This window comes from Seriola lalandi, unplaced genomic scaffold (assembly GCF_002814215.2).
Source record: "Seriola lalandi dorsalis isolate HSWRI2012SDOR001 ecotype SW California unplaced genomic scaffold, Sedor1 jcf7180002054125, whole genome shotgun sequence".
Classification (NCBI taxonomy): Eukaryota; Metazoa; Chordata; class Actinopteri; order Carangiformes; family Carangidae; genus Seriola; species Seriola lalandi.
This window is the reverse complement of record NW_019524678.1, coordinates 325950-343892: the sequence shown is the minus strand read 5'-3', so window position 1 is coordinate 343892 and position 17943 is coordinate 325950. Positions and strand designations below refer to the sequence as shown.

General features: G+C 38.7%; 1 protein-coding gene across 1 annotated transcript in view; it reads right to left on the bottom strand.

Annotated features, from left to right (window-relative positions):
* Window positions 1-17827, bottom strand: part of arhgap10 (Rho GTPase activating protein 10) — a 45352-nt gene extending 27525 nt beyond the window's left edge. The window contains exons 1-9 of the mRNA XM_087173213.1: window positions 17251-17827; window positions 5545-5640; window positions 5233-5294; window positions 3718-3789; window positions 3426-3527; window positions 1511-1621; window positions 1202-1306; window positions 415-544; window positions 1-89 (exon numbers count right to left, since the gene is read on the bottom strand). The exon at window positions 1-89 is cut by the window's left edge and continues 10 nt beyond it. Of these exons, the coding sequence (XP_087029339.1) occupies window positions 1-89; window positions 415-544; window positions 1202-1306; window positions 1511-1621; window positions 3426-3527; window positions 3718-3789; window positions 5233-5294; window positions 5545-5640; window positions 17251-17404 (921 nt within the window). The 5' untranslated portion in view covers window positions 17405-17827. The remainder of the gene's footprint in view (window positions 90-414; window positions 545-1201; window positions 1307-1510; window positions 1622-3425; window positions 3528-3717; window positions 3790-5232; window positions 5295-5544; window positions 5641-17250) is intronic.
* Window positions 17828-17943: the final 116 nt, after the last annotated feature.

Below are 17943 nucleotides of genomic sequence, written 5' to 3'. Positions count from 1 at the left end.
GTGGTCAAAGGTCACCATGTGCAGGATCTTCTGCTCTTTAACAAATGTGCAGTAGCGTTTGACCCAACTGGAACCGAAGGGAGGTGGCCCTAGAAAAACAAGACGCAGATGTGACACAGGCATTCAACACTGTTTGGATCATAACAATTACTTTTGCGAGTCCAGGAAAAAGATGGATTTCTCAGATTAACATGACATTATTCCTCACAAACAATGTTGTGAGTGAGCACTATGGAAGAATATACAGCAGTCAGCAGTTTAACGAAGGATTATTCCACAATGCTGATGTGTGTCAGAGTCAAGGCAATAAAAAAGTTCATTTACACATTTTTACAGCAGCTACACTGTATGTTATGAATAGGTGGAATATGAAAACCTATAGTAAAACCTTTTTAAACCGTACAAAGGTCTTACGTTTTTCCTGTACATAGAGGTAGCCTTCACAACTAATGGGGCTGGTCTGTCTGTATTCTTGGGGTGTCTCCCTGATCCTCTTCATCAGCTCATACACCTCTGACCGCGCACCCTCAAATCGATTCCTTGTCTGAGAGGAAAAAGAAACAAATGCACATTCCAGGAAGTCACTTCCTGATATTCAGTGGTTAAGTATGATGATCCCCCTAATGAGAGGCTTGAGCTTCCTTTGAAAACCCCTTCACAGTTTCTGTGAAATTGGATGAATGGTTATTAGTAATCTAAAACTAAGACTGAAACAGGGGCAGCAACTCTAATGGCATTGTAGAGTAGGAGAAACCAAATTGGAAAAGCTATAAAATTAACAAGTGGCTGAAGAAAATACAACATGAAGCAGAGCCAGATATTTTCCTCAGAAGTTGGTAGCCAAATCAAGACAAAAAGGCAGGCAAATATTGGACTTGCATCCGATAGACAGATGACTCCAATGGTCCATGATGCTCTGGTTTTAGTTTCAGTAACTGTTAAGTAGGAAATAATTTTCTAAGAAGTTAGCCATAAGAACTTGACAAAAAAGCAGAACATCAAGGTTTTTTGTTCCTCTTATTTAGGAGACGTTCTGGCACTTACTGGTCAAATTTTTTAAATTTTCATTCTGAAAACTGTTATGAGACTTTTTCTGTTCTTAAAGTAGAACATGATCATACAATTACTATACAGACATTTTTTGTCATTGTTAGAATCATCCAAATGACACATATAATAATAAAACATTAATATTTCTTACATTCTGAATATTGATCTGCAGTGCTCTTTTATAATGATCAAAGTCCTTGGCAAGCTCGAAGCCCTGGTGATAAAAAGTGAAGACTGTCTGAAAGAAGGCCACCATCTAAAAGAAGAACCAGACATAAGACATGCTTATTTCAAAATGTTGGCAAGTGAAAGAGAAAATCATGATAAGACATTATGGCCACGTAACATTATGATGGTGGGATTGTTTAGACACTTCAGAGTAAGACAGACTTAAATCCATGTGATATATCCTATATCCAGCCACGCCACAGCTGACATGCCTCTAAGGTCAGTCACTCACCGGCTCCACACACTCAAACTTCTTTCTCTCTTGGATCTCCTGCAGTTTGCACACATAGTCCAGTGACTCCTCCTGAAAGTGCTGCCTCATGATTTCCACCTGGGTGTCTGCCTGAAGAGGCGGAGAACACACACCATGATGTATAGTGACAGACAGATGCATAGAAGCAAAGAAAAATCATAATATATTGCAGTGCAATTTGGGAATCTAGAGGTTCTTCTTGGTATGGCATTAAAATCTTAAAGGCATACTGCAGTTGTTAAATCAAGAACTGATAAGTTTATTCATATAGTTTCAAAATAAAAAGTTTGTCTCAGAGGATTGTATGAGCTGTACAGCATAAGGCACCTTCTAACCTTTGACTCTCAATTCTGAGAGTCAAAGCCACAACCACCAAATCTGTGGCTCAGGAGGTAGAGCGGGTCATCCAGTAATTGGAGGGTCAGCGGTTTGATTCTCGGCTCTTCCAATCCACATGTCAACATTTCCTTGCGCAAGATACTGAACCCTGAATTGCCTTTGATGTATCATCAGTGTGAGTGTGTGATAGAAAAGAGCAGTATGCATATATAATGTGCCGTATGAATGCATGGTTAATGGGTGTATGTGGCTTGTAGTGTAAAGTGCTTTGAGTGGTTGATAGGACTAGGAAAGCGTTATAAGTGAAGTCCATTTACCATGATAAAGAAAATGTAAACACACGTTTGTACAGCCCTTAACCTAAACTTGTGGGGTCCATCATTTTGCTAGTGTAGTGGACATCTAGTTTTCAAGGCAAACATACAAACAAACAAACAAAACCTTAATTGAAAAAAATAAAAAGGAAACCTTTTCAGGGACACAATTAGCAATAGTAGAATTTATAATATAGCCACCCATCCATTAGCTATACCCATTATCTATACCTGCAGGTCCTTTGCAAGGTCATGGATAGTTTCACAGGGCTTACATGTATAGACAGAGGACGCACTCAAACTCACACCTCTGGGCAATTTAGAGTCGTCTAAATCCACACACAGAAAAGCCCCATCAGGCCGGTGGGTGTCATTCCTTCTTGCTGTGAGGGCACAGCATTAACCACTATTCCATCCCAGAAATACAAATGTTTGGAACACAGAATAACATATGTAACACATAACAGTATACAACCAACATTTGCAATGTAACAATAACTGAATTCTGTACATACCACTGAGGATTTATCGTGTGGCCTACTGTAAATAGACTTTAGTAAAGCATCTTGAAATGTAAGAAGTGATATATCTTCCAAGTTCATGAACTGCTTTTCATTATATATGCTACTGTTTGCTGAGCTGACTAAACAACTGATGCAGTGTTGATGAAGTTCATGACTCTTGTGGCTGTGAAAAAAAATCAGTGGGTCTAATTATGCAGGTCTGGCAGCAATATGTGTTGGTACCACAGACCCTTGTGCCACAAGAGTCACTGAGAACACACTGAGCAGCCTGCATTCATAATGTCAACAAGTTTCAAGTGTCCTCTCTACTTGGTGTATACAACGTATGGGTAAGCCTTACATGGCTGCATGGAACAAAGACAAGAAGACAGAAACATTGTTTCATGAAAGGTTGCTAAATTCTCCACAATTTAAAATTTATGTCAATTTTCTGCAGCATATGTTTCACACAAACTACAGCAACCAGGGTTGACCTTGGTAGTACAGTACAAGTGAGCACACATTTCCTTCCCAAACCAGCCAGGAAAACTGTTGCTGCAAGGCACGTCAGTGGAAACTCACATGGTCCAACAGGCTTTGCAGCGAGGCTTTTCCCCGTGGCACCAAAGGCAAAAACCAAAACAGGGATTCTCAAACTAAACAAAATATCCGTTCCCATTTTTTGTTTGTTTCTGTCATATCTGTACATATTCAGACAGTTCAGACAAGGATAAATACCTCTTGTAGCTGTGGCTCCTTCTTCTTTGCTGACATATTCAGAAGCTTTTCCAGAGAGCTGTAGTATTTCTCTGTCTCTTTCTCATACTTCTTTCTTTCCGCCTGAAGAAAGTGCAGTGGTGGGAGGAGAAGCATATTTGGAGAACAAAATACTAGATTATTCATGGGGACAAAGCAGTGTATGTAGTATAGTCCATATGCTATTAGCAGCCACCTGTAAAATATGTAATTTTCAAAAGTAAGTAAGAGTTACACAACACATGGGTAGGGGAAATAAACCATAATACATTACCCTTACTGTACCAAGATGGTCTTTCCTGAACTTCTCGAGGGGTTTCATTAAAGTTTCTGTGATGTTTCTCATCTAGGCAGAGACAGAAAGCATGACATATGTAATAATTGCTCAACTAAATGACAGAACCTATTAATATTTCATATGACACAACATTTCCAGGCTTAAGTATTTGTTGTTTCCAGTGAAGAGTGGCAGCTGTATACAGTTTCTTGGCCCCTAGAGGTGCTGCCTTTTGATTGATGCCCTGCTAGTGTTTATATACTAAATTACATAATTTAACTAAAACTATCTTTGCCTTCCAATAACTAATAAAGTCAATGCATTTTTCTTCATTCCTCCAGTGTTCCTGCTATGCTAGGACATGTCTGTGCCTGTAAGCTCACCCTACTTTTCCGTACTTTGCACTGTGATGTCATCCCACTATGCTGAGCAGCGTCTTCACCATTACGGTCTGAGCCTAGCGCTAAAACAGTCATCTAATGATGCCCACTCCCTAACCTCAGACACTGCAGACAGACATTACAAGAGAATGGCTGTTTATAAAAAGTTACAAACTCCGTAAATTGTGCATCCCTGTCTAAAGAAAAGGAATGCTTAAATATATCTCTTTTGAAATAATTTTAACAATCTTTCACTGGTCATTTAGCCTAATGCTTAAATTAAAATAAGTCTTCAACTGAGGAGATTTGACATGTATTCATGTTATCTATTACATTAACATCTAGAGAGGTCACAAATAAACCACAGGACAAGACACCGCTCCATCTATAACATCATATTATAACATGTAGTGTAACACTTTACAACTTCACGGTAGCATTTTATAACACACAGTCACACTTAAAATCAGGTGTCCTTTAAAAATGTTGTAACTTCCTTCATATTCATATTCTGTTTGTGATTTGTGTGCTTTATAAATAAGCAACTTTAAAAACATTGCCTGATGCAAAAGCTAGTTTGGTGGTGGTATGTCTGAATGAGCTGGATGGATCTGTTGCAGGTAGTAGCTTATGCAATCTGTCTTGGTATTTAAATCTTGGGTGTAATAATATGGATATGCACTCCAGTCCTTTCTGTAGCCACTCCCAGGCAGGTGCTGTGACAGTGACCCTTAGACAGGCACAAGGGGAGGAACTGTTCAAACACGATCAACGCTAATACACCCACAAGGGAATTGGTTTTCTCTGCCTACTGGATGCTGTGTCTGTACTGTACGCTGGAGGAAATTATATTACAAGTGCCTGTCTGGATCTCTGGTGGATGACAGAGTCAGACATTAATAGATGCAAGGACCAAATATGGGCAGTAATAGGTGTAGCCCGGGTGGAAATAAGCATTCAGACAGTTAAACAATTCAAGTGCAATACACACACACATGGACAAAGACACACAGACACACAGACACAAAGACACAAAGACACACACACACACACACATACGCACACAGACACACAGACACACACACAGGTATTTTCCCTGGCTTTTAAACAGGTTCTGACTGGTTGTTCTCACCATCAGCTCTCTTTGGTCTTCTAGGTTTTTGAGGAATATGGAGAACTCTTGCAAAGACTCATCTGTAGGAAAAAAAAACAAAAGAAAAACATAATAAATCCAATCCTTCTGTTTTACTCTCTGTCTTACACACACATTCACACAGAGCTATTATGATTATCAGCTGTTCCCACCACAGATGCACACCACAAACTGCCCTTAATTTGCTGGTAGAGAGAGAACCGTAAACAAACATTTACAGTGCATGTCTGCGTGGTGGCAACAAAACCAGTGGTTAGTTTCCATCATGTGAGGAGACAAATCCACACTTACCAATACATTTCTCATCGTCTGTCTTTGCATCTCCGATGTACTCAAACTGAAATTCTCCCAGGCACTGGGCAAACTTTCGCTGTGCCATTCCAAGCTCTAAAAGAAAATATAAAATATAAAAATCATTTAAAGCAGTGAATTTAAAACAAGGCAGAATGCTTATAATTATAAAGAATGTTTCCAAGATCTACCAAGTAAACACATTTTACAGAAGAAAAACATTCAGATTACTTGTACGTAAAATTACTTGTCATCTTTATTATAGAAATAATATAGATATACTTTATATATAGAAATACTTTGTTAAAAGTTAACACCATATCAGCCGTCTTGAAAAGTAGGCCTGATGCAGTGCACATAGTTAACCACTTTGCAAACATCCTGTCTGTCAACAGTCTGTTACATCCTGTTGAGCATCAAACCCTATTCTACCAGGAAAGCAGGTGTCATAAATTAAGATGTGCCAACAAAAACTATATTTAATCATCTGTGTGCAAGTCATAGCTAAGACAAATAAAGAGAGAAGAAATACTATGGCATTACCAACAATAGCCACAAAAAAGCTGATTGTTGTATATCAAGATATATGATGGTATTTAGCTTTTTCAGCTTAAGTACTCGTAATAAAAAGTAATGTAATGCAATGTCATTCTTAATTAAGCCCTTCTGCAAATAAGCAAGTTAGCTTTATATTAGCAACAAGATTGATTTGCTTGGGCTTTTGCAGAAATAAAAGATATTGACATTTGGTTTCTACCACAAATTCTGTGGTATTGCCAATACAAAATGTAACATAGTGTGTAAATATACATCTGTAGTATTGGTGACAATGTTACAAGAGGCCTATGGGAGAGCTTGGAACAAGAAATAAATTAAGATTAATTTAATCTTATTGCTGTTAACCTCTTTAATACATGGTAGATTATATAAATATAAAGACCTAACCTAACCACTGACTAGCCAAAACTCAGCAGAGCACTAACATGTGTGACTCTGCACTGAGAGAGCACACGCATCCATGTAAACTCTGCATAAAACTAAATAAATGCTCCTGGATCTGAATTAAAACAATTTCAGTTTTTGAGAGGTGGATAAATGTGGTGGAAGTCCACCCTCCGCTACGCTCCTGCACAACAGTAAAAACACAGCAAACCAAATCTATTTCCAAACAGTGAGGAGATTCCCTGAGGTGGGATCTCTGACCCATGACAGTCCCCTAGGGAAACATGACAGAATGCAGCAAGGGTATTTTAAGACTGCAGCTATGACCAGTATACTGAGGAGCAATGTCATTAGCTTTGGCAGATATCTGGGACTCTATAGGGAACAATAAACTGAGCTACACCAGAGCTGAGCTCTAAGACTTTACTGAGAATCTGTATCTGCTACAAGATGGCTAGCTACAACAAAGAGCTGCAACTAATGTTATTTTAACTAATGAGTAATCTCAGTTTTTAAAACTAATGAGGAACATGCATTACAATTCACCATAGCTCAAAGTGATATTACAAATTGTTTAGTAAATTTGATTTAAAAAGTAATTATGGTAAACTACATTGTTTTGGTTTACATTGGTCAGAGTTCAGCAAATCATAGTATGGCATTTCTGGAAAAAGCCAACTGATCTCCAACAACACACTCTCCCTCCATTAGACTCTAGTTGTGAACCACTGGAAAGAGCATGCTAACTGTGAGCATGATTACCTGCTAATGTTAGCAGCATGCTAATATGCTAATTGTTGCATGCTAAACATCAGCATACCCAATAGTTATATAATATGCAAACTCTAGCCATGACAACATGCTAACATTATACATTCAGACCACACAGCAGACCTCTTGACACATCATAGCTGGAAAAGCACTGGTGTGGTTAATTTAAGGTGTGGTTATTAATTAACATTAATAATAGGTTTTGCCAGTTCCAGGTGCCATGAAATTATGCATGCTGCCTCACTGACAAAGCTTATGGGGTAATTGTTAATGTTATTAGTTGCACCTGGACTTTTTCTGCAACAACAAGTCCAAAAAGGGTATTTTATGCTTTTACCAGTTTAAAAGTGATTTTCACCTACCATGAACCTTTAAGGAATGCTGCTGCAGTTAAAGTTGTCAGTATCACATTTAATACAAAATTCCTTACATCATTATTTTCATTTTAAAATTTTGGTTGCAGTGTGCCCCAATTTTTGATAAAACAGAGAGGAAATAGACAGAAAAAAGGGTGTGCATGTGTGTGTGTGTGTGTGTGTGTGTGTGTGTGTGTGTGTGTGTGTGTGTGTGGGGCAAAGATCCCCAACAGGATTTAAAGGGATGTTGCAGTAACATGATATGCGTCTTCCACAAGGCTACAGTATCCGTGACCCCCAAAATAGGTTTGATTATTGCTGACTCAGGCAGCAGAAGCCACCCAATATTCTCTTAAGGAAAACCCTTGAATGTTCTTTAGCTTAACAATTACCTAGACCTATGCAAATACAGTACATTTTTGTTGAATAGAAAACATCAGAAAAACAATTCAACACAGTCACCTTTTTAAATGAATTTATTTGAGCTGTTTTGCTTTCTCTACCCATGGCTATCCTGCTGCTTACACATCCCAGGTTCTCTAAGGTGTGTGTACAAATGCTATGGATTAAATCTACAGTAGGGCCAAAAGCCCAAACACGTGAGAGGTGTTGGACAATGTCTGCCTGAGTCTGGAACAAAGATAGCTTCTGCCTCAATAGTTTATTTCAAACAGTTTGGAATCCACCGCAGGCTGCTCTTCAGCTCAATCTTAAATCTATACAATGCCAAAGCACACTAGGAAATATGGGTCAAACAAAACACCTGTGGTCGATTCCTTTGGCCAATTTGTCTAAGTTATCGAACTACAGGAAGCTAAGGGATTCACACCAGACAATGGGACAGCTTGTGTATTACAGTATTTACAATTGTTTGTTCTTCGAGTCGGTCTGTCTATAGCACCTGGAGAAAATGTTCTTTCTTTTCTTGTGTGCGAGGCAACTATTGTCCTTAAGAAATTAAGCACATAAAAAACAAGATGTCTCACGAGGAAATTACAAATCAGGGTCTCTTATCTATCCACAAGAATTTAGCAAATATGTTCTAATGAAAGTAAGCAAAACAAAAGGACTAATGGCTAATAGCTCATTTTTTGGCTCATGTACTTCTGCAAGACACTGCACAGACCTAACTTTAGCTCATCAATCAAGACAAGAGGCACTCTATGTTTGTCCTTTACTCAGACACCAGGAAATGGTAAAAAAAAAAAAGGCCCCTGCAAGAGCAACATGAAGAGGCAAAACAATAGCGGTGGTGTCAAATCCTCTGACTCAGGCGCATTTTTAAAGACAGTTTTTAATGAGGTTAGAAGGGATGGAAGATGTCTTATTATTGTCAGCTTACAATCAGTTATATGAATTTATTAAGCAATAGTTTAGAGTAGAAAACTTGTGTCAACCAGAGCGAATAAATTTGGGGCTCATATTACTAATACACTAAAAGCTTTGCACTTTTTGGCCAAAATTTTTCTGTCACAGATGAGACTTCAAACTGATGTAAACACAACCTGATGAACGGTTGTATAGAAATGTTTAAGTATGTCTTCCAACAATATTTTTCCAAAATAAAGGTATGGCAAATACATGGCTGTCAGGCCATTATTTAGGTTGCAAACACTTCATGCTGAACATAGCAATATTCTTTGAAGTGACTGTAAATCTAGAGGGAATCTAAGCCACACAGACAGCTATAATCCAGACCAGGGGGTGCAAGTCCATAAAAGGTGACTCTGGTCACCCTGGTCTAGCAAATAGTCCTCAATTTGCAGCGCCTGAAATGACTTCAGACAACATAAACAATCTTATATTGGTGCGCTCTACAGCAACCACTATAATTTAAGGCTATTAAGTCCTGTAGTCCAGTTAGCAGGATGGGGAAAAGACACAAGAAACATAGAATTTCATTGGATCCAGAATCTTACACCTCTATAGGTTTTAAACTGATAGGCTTGAATAAGGTACAGGTCTTGAACAGTGAGAAACTGGTTAATAGTTGTCGTCAATGAAGCACTGTCTCGCCATGAACTGAGAATCAATTTGTTTTGCTCCTGTTTGTGCTCCTTTTTGATACTCTGATAACAGTATTCTTGAATCAGGATTGGGGTTGGGTTGAGCTACATTATATATACAAATTCATGTAACTAATATTATTTGTTTGGATTTTTAAGGTTTCTTCCTCTGCCCCAGGTGCCCTTCAATTATGGCTCTGCCCAAGGCTTGATCCTAGGCCTCTTGTTGTTTTCCATCACTATGTTTCCTCTTGGTGATCTCATTTTAAAAATATAACATGTACTTTAATTGGTGTAACTCAATAGTCTTGTCCCTTTTAGTGATCCTCAGAGCCAGGCTTGAAACTAAGAGTGACCAGGTTTCTGCAGTCGGAGCCTCTAGGCTTTGAAGCAATCTGCCAGAGAGGGGGAGAGGATGAGTCTGTTGTTTTTTAAATCTCTGCTTAAAACCTTTTATAGAAAAGCAGTTTTACAGGTTGTGTATAGTTTTATTTCATACTCACACATGTCTCTATTAATCAAGTTTAGTGTTTTTGGCTATGCTTTTGTTTGGCTTTGTTAGTAATTTTTTTTTTTTTTTTTTACTTTTACATTTTTTCCACCTGCATGCCAGATAAAAGGATGGAGCTTCAGCTCCAGTACGTGTTTTTCTTATAATCTATTGTTGTTGTCAGTAATAGTAGCGGTAGTATTATCAAGCATCAAAAAGACACATCATAACGTAAACCTAAATTCTACCAGCCTGTTGGGTAATGAGTGACCCTTATGTCTGTTGTTGGTCAACTGCAAATGATCCCAACATGAATGTAGACTGGAAAGTTCGGCTGCTCCCCCAGATAGTAAAAACATGTTTTGACAACATTACACTGAACCTTGACACACCTTAACAAAGCCTCAACACACTACATTGTGTCTGACGTAAGGTTGAGGCAGTATCCAGCATCACTGTATTGTAAAAGATAATGACAAACAAACCAAAAATGTGACCAAAAATCAAGAATTCCTCAAGAGTTCTACTGTTCTATTGCAGAACATACTCCAAATGAATATTTTACTCTGCTTTGTTTTGGTTGAAATGTTATTATGGAGACAGAGATTTCAGTCTTATGCATTGTACTATTGTACTTTATTTGTATATTTAACATATCCTTTATTTTGCAAAGACAAGATCAAGGTCCAGATCACTGTGGACAATTAGTGTGTACTGCAGGAACAGTGATGTCAATAGATAGATTTGCAGTCTCTTTATTAGAGCCATATGTGAGCGTGGAGCACTAATCACACTCATCCACAATCTGATTACACAGGCTGCTTGCATGTTGAACTCACTGCAGGGTGGACAGTTAATATGAGAATATATGAGGCCAAGCTGTGTGGACTTCATTACATAAAACATGAAGAATGAATGTTATCCGGTTACATGAAGTTCCAGCATTAATTGACGTCAGACAACATTCAAGGAAAAAAAATAGCCACAGCGTTTGTGTCCCTGTACTGTGTCGATTCAAGTTTCAACAGCATAGATCAACGGGATACAATCAGTGGTGCAATAAACAAAAGTGTCAGATGAGAGGTCTGCAGAACAGATTGAAATGATAGCTGCTGTCCTGGAGGAAAGAACGATCACAAGCTTGAAATACCACACACACTAGGGCACACAAGAGTCCAAGGCAAAGGCTTCTCCTGCTTTTTGCCTTTTAAAGCAAGGCATTTCAGAGCAAACCTGGGAACTGTCAAACTTGGCTAGTTTCTCTGCAGAAAGCCAGAGACCCCGGTCTACTGGATTCTGAGTCTGAGTCATACAAACCCCACCTTACATCTATCTGATTGAACAGGCCAGGTTTTTCTGCAGCAGGAAAAACATGAAAAAACGCCTAACTATGTGACATAAACATTGGTGCCCCCTGTTCAGAAGAGGTGGGAAGAAAAACAAAGATTGCACAGTGGGGAGGTTACTGTATCACATGGCTGGTTATTGTGAAACACCACATATCAAAGTAAAAGTAAATAATACACACTTTGCAAGTAAAACAGGTGCATACTGCAGGTCATTGTTAGGACAGTCACTACTGATTATTTTATTTACAGATACTGTACATCTATAATTATCAATGATTTTATCTTTTAGTTGTTTAGAGGATAAAATGTAAACAATTAGGTGAAATCCCAAGCACAAGTTACCAATGTCCAAAGCACAGATTTGAAATGTTTCACAATGCTTTTGTCTGAATAACAGCGAACCATCATATTTCAGAGGTTGATCCCAGCAAATGTTTTGTATTTTACTTTATTTTTCTAAAGCTGTTATCAGTGGAGAAGAGAAAATAATTTGTCAATCATAAATGTGAACAATTCACAGCATACTGGAAAAAATGCTGCTGAGGTCTATGCTTAAAAATTTAATGTTTAATTTTTCAAAAACAATGCAATCACAGTTTTTATTTTGTCTTACACAAAAGATGAGCGCAAATGAATTAAAATGGTTAAGTTTATATAAAAATAGTGTTGGTCATTTCTTTCTTGGGGCATTTCATTCTTCCATATTTATGACTACAGCTATCTGAGCCTCCAGAGTGTTCAAGTGTCAAAACATCTCATGGACGCGTTCACAACAGCACTGCTGCTGAGAAAGAGAAAAAAATAATTTAAATCTAAAAAGCCAAAAAATATATTACTCTATTACTTACATATTCTGAAATATGGGCTATGGGTTGGGATAACTTTGGAAACATGTTTTAAGAACATGGATTGCACTCACTTGTCCAATGTACTTCTAATGTACAGTGGCAGTTTGTTTTTAATGTTACTCCTCCTGAAGTGAATGAGCAATTTCTATGCTTACAACTTCAGGCTGCTGTGACTTTGGGCTTCCATGTTACATACTATACTTTAATATATTATCAGTCCCTTCCAACATTGTCACAGTGTTTGATTAAGTGCTGCAAAACTTCATTAGCATCACATTCGGGTACAAAATTTCTATTTCTGAAGTTAGTTTACCTAAGATGATTTAGTTTAAAATCCTGAACTTATTTTTCACTTACTGTATGTTTTAAAGCAGGAAACTTAACATTGCCTGTTCTCGCTACAACTGCAAAAGTTTTCCCTAAAACAACCCAGGAAAGGTATGTATATGTCAAAGTTCAGCTGCTGAAGATGTCCACAGTGTATTCATTGGCATCTGCTGGAGTGTTGTTTGTTATGATTTCTACAGTCTCATCAAATGTGCCACTTAGGTCAGAACTTGCCTGATCCAGGCCCTCAAAGAGCAGCCAGGGTTTACATGCTGTGCCTTTCCACAGTCCTTCCTGTTCCACTCTCCCATCTTTTCCAGTCTGAATCCCTGCTCCACACTCAGCTCCCACCTCTGCCCTCGACACAGCCTGCCCACCCATCCCCTCCCTCAACCCCTCTCCCCTCAGCTCCCTGCCCTCAAAACAAGCATGACTTCATTCATGACTTCCTGATCCTCAAAACAATTCTGCAGGGTGATGCTGCACTGAGCAGTATCCTGTCAATAATGGCCATGGCTGATCACAGATATGTTGTAGTAATATTTTGGCACGTATCCAAACAGTTACAGATCTAATGCAGTGAGAAGTGTTTCAAATGGTTCTTTATATTTGTCCCAGAAGAAGTGTCTTGCCATCACGCAATAATACACTATCACTTTTATAGCAGGCCTTGTTCTTTCTGGAGTGAGACATGAAAAAGCGTTCCTCCCACATGACTTCACGTCTTGTGCTAATGCGATTTTAATGAAAGATTGTGATGTGGCTCTCTGGCAGCATCAGTAATGTGATTACTGAGAGCAACAGTGAGCCAAAGCACACCATGGCAGACTACTCTTAAACCTGTCTGCCAAGAGAAAGACCATCACATGGCTGGCTTTTCAAAGCGGAACTGAAAGTGAAGAAGAAAAAAAAAATACAAATCATTTTGTTTTATGAGGCAACTGGTCAATACAGAGGAAGTGCAGCTGTGGACGTAACACTGAGTGACCCTGGTGCAACTCACTCAATTTTCAGATGATTGCAGCAATAACAGAACATGCAAGCACTGTCAAACTAATAAAGCTGGCTGACAGGCACTGACAAGATCACATACAAACAATAAGCTCTCCAGAAATGGAGAGTTCATACTTTCTGCTACTTACTAGAAATCAATACATTTGCAAAAGGACAAGAGTGAGGGGTAGTTGAGAGGGTACAGACAGGACACAGTTCCTGTGGAGGAAGCCCTCTGAAACAGAAGCACATCTGCATGTTGCTCCTCTAGTGGGCACTTCCATGTCATGGCTCTCTGGCCCAGGGCCCCGCTTTAAAGTTTCCTCTCAGAACCAAGGACTTTCCGTAGAGGGACATCCTCCCAGCCGTAGGAGTGGAGGGAGTTACTGAAAGGCTGAGAACGGACTGGGATTTGAAGATCAACAATTATCCTCACACCACGGCATATCACTATGAGGTCAAACATAAAGTCAACCAATTTATCATACAACTCGTGAATCCTTTTAAATGGAAGTTGTAAACAAGACTAAATCTGTCAATGTTTACAACATAATACTTGACCAACCATTTTTACAACACTTGTTGAGTGTTGAATCTTATTGTGAAGCTGATAGTGACCATGATATACAGAGACGATTACACAGCTTAGCCTCCCCAGATCACCTCCACTCATCAAAAACAACTGCCACAAGTTCATCTATAGAGACGACCCTATCTACTTCAAAGCTGCAAACCTAACACGGGCCAGAATTAAAAGAAAAAAAAAAGTGGTAGGCAATTTTCTATGATCTCTATAAAGAGAAGAACCAAACACATAGTCACGTTCTCCTGAGACAAGACAATCAGAGTAAAGCTCTCAGCTAAGCTTCAGAGCTCCACCCCGAGAGTGTACATTAACACAAAGTGACACCGTTACTTTATAACTTACTTATACTTGAGCTATAACTAAAACTAGCTGTGTACTTAATGATACCACTGTGCTTACATAAAGTCTGGGAACAGGGTGAACGACTGCAGAAATGACCTTTAAATTTGTGTGGCACAATCCTGGTTTAAAAATGTGATCATTTGTAAAGAATTATAAATACAGATTTCAATCCCTATTAGGCCATCTCACATTATATTAAATGATCAGGTGGAAATTTTGCTCACTGTGGAAAATGCAATATGCCATTTGTTTTTCTTTTTTCACCAAGAACACAGATTGTGTGACCACATGTTTACAACTGGCTGCAACTAACAATATTAGCAATCAATTTGCTGAATATTCACTCTGTAGATTACCTGGTCTATAAAATGTCAGAAAATTGATCAAAATTCCCTTCACCCAAAAAGATGTTACAAGAAGCAAAGCAAGAAGTGTTCGCATTTGAGAGCAAATTGGTAGATTTGGGTATTTTTCCTTGAACAATGGCAAACCCCTAACCCTAAACAACTATCAAGATTGATGCTGATTAATTTCCTGTTAATAACTCTATCTGTGACAGGAATGTTATCATTGACAGACAGCTGCTCAGCCCAGTTAGGATAAATTAGCCTCAATCAAAATAGGAAACACCCTTCGTAAAGAGTGGTGTCTTGTTGTTACCACTAGGTAAGATCTAAAACAGCCCGCACATGGGAACGATTAATAATATAATAATAATAATTAATTTTAATACATTCCTGTGGCAGTTGGATAATGTTTGAGCTGCTCTATTACTCCTATTAGCAAGTAAAGTAAACATCTAATAATTACAGTGTCATCATGTCTAAAACAGTGACTTGACATTGGCCAGCAAAGGATGAGCAAATCAGGCACTTCATTAATGTCAGTGCATAAGAAGGCGACCATCAGCTCCTTCCTGAGACCTCAACTGATTTTGCAGTAATCCCAGTGGGAGTGCATGACCAGGGTTCTCTACTCTGTGTCATTTTCTCTAAAGTTAGAGGCCAGCACAGATAAAATGAGGGTTAACAGACTAGATACATATCACTATGTTGGACACACTTTGAATCAACAACAAAAAAGTGACAAGCAACAGTGAATGCCAAAGTTCACCATATCACTCTGTGGTGGTTTTCCTGGCAACTCCGTGTGGCTGAAAAATGTGAGTCTGGAGAAAGGCTGACAAGTGATCTCTCCCTACAAGTCACAGGTAAATAAAACTAGGCCTGTCATAACCTTTTGACCCTGTGTCAAGTGTGTACTTTGAACCAAATCACAGCGTACCTGCTGTTTCAAGCCTGAATAATTGTTGAAATCAGTATCAATATATACTGATATTGAAACTTCTGCAGTGCATAGTATCAGAATAATCTGTTAAAATGATTAAAACAAAACATTTTAATAATTTTAAATAACACATTTTACACAATGTCAGGGCTGCAACAACCAACTATTTGCATTATCAATTCATCTGCGGATTGTTTACTCAATTAATCAACTAATCATTTTGTCTACCCATTATAATTTCCTTCTTCAAAATGTCTTGTTTTGTCCACCCAACCAAAAAGAAAGGAATCCGCAAATTTCAGTGACTGGAATCAAAGAACTTTTGCCATTTTGGCTTGGAAAACTTGGAACTTGGAAAAATAGTAACAGATTCTGTCTGTCAACTAATGGTTACAGCTCTTTATAATACGATCATATCCTCATGACATAATAATAAGTGGGAATATTATATCATTTCCCAGCCCTAAAAATGCCACTAAAAGTGCCACTAAAAGTCTGCTGAACCTTCCTGACACGCTGCAGTCAACATGAACAAAGTTCAGCAGCACCTTGCTGAGTCCCTGCCTTGAAGAATTTAGGTTGTGCTAAAGGCAAAAGGAAAGACATACCTGGGTATCTGCAACTGACTAACTGCATGGAAACGTGTGAGAAAATAAGTCTGTCTGCAGGTTTTACAGGAAAAAAAACATGTTGTGTGACAGTACAGAGCACTGTTGCAGTGACATGCCTGAAGCCTTCCTGTCAAGAATGCAGCAATGATACAACTATTAGTAATGATATGTTTAAAAAAAGAATATCAGTTTCACATTACATTCATACAGGAGTGAAACTCTTGGGTGCTTTCAGGCGATCATTTTAAAACAATCGTTACAAAGACGTAGTAGGGATTTTCCTGCATGGCAAAATGAAAGCAGTCCATTTCTGTGTGTGTACTATGTGTTGCAGTCAGTCAAGTTAAGGTAAGCACCTTACAACCCCAGTGAAAAGCCCAGCCCACAAGAGTAGAGTTCAAAGAGATAACAATCTAATCATTTTAACCCAGTTGAGGTGTGTGACTGTGAGCAAATAGTGCAGGGGGTTATTAAAATAACTCAAGGAGACTTTTTCTCAATCTCAAAATCTGAACAACCGTCCTCATGAATCAGAAAACACTTTTCAAACAAATTAAAAACAGAAAACGCCTTGATGTGGTTATCACGAGTCTGTTGTATTATGAGACAGTTTCATCTGTTCTGTAACTTGTAACATAACCAAATGGAAAGAACAATTATTGGCCAATTTGAGGGAGATGCTGTGAGAACAGTGGACACATCAAGACCCCAAGACTTGCCTGAGGCAAGTGCATGGTGACTGTTCCCAGGCAGTTTTCTTACAGTATAATGAGTTTAAAATCATCACAGTCAACTTACGTTTTGTTGCACTGATGAGGTTCTTCCCATCCTTGTACAGCTCTTTGATAAACCTGTTAGTTTTGTCCAACTCTGCTTCGTGTGCCTTTATTTTGTCCCTGAAGCTGGGGCTGTCCAGATAGCATTCACTAAACTCCAGCGGGTGTAGTCCCATTTTTTCTGACAGATTGATAGCTTCGTTTTCAAGCACAGGAAACTGGTCAAAATGCCGCTTACTTTATAGCTAAAACAAAAAAAAGTATCCTTTACAATGAAATTAGCGCTCTTTTCGCTGGCCGTTTCAAGTCTAGCATAGAAAACATAGCTACGTCAAATAGCAGCAGCTAACTGTGGTTAGCATGGTAACTTCTTCTCAAGTGGGTGTTGTTGGTTCCACAGTTGTCAAATAACGCCGAGAGCAGCGAACAGGTATAACGGTTAAAAAAAAGTAGCAATACGCTAACGGATGAAGTGTTCATCGGAAGTCAGGCACGGGAGTTGTCAAAAAATCATGGTGGCTGTGTCCAGTTTCTCCTTCCTTCATCAAGAGCACTCCACCTAGTAAAGTGACAGATTGAGAAACTCTGCTGACATCTGCGTGCGTGTAGCAAAACTTCTACCAAAGACTATTCAGTTTGTGCGAGATTGGTAAGTCATATCGACTTCCACCTTTGCTTCGCTTGACCACTGACATAGCAGGTCAAAAGATATCTT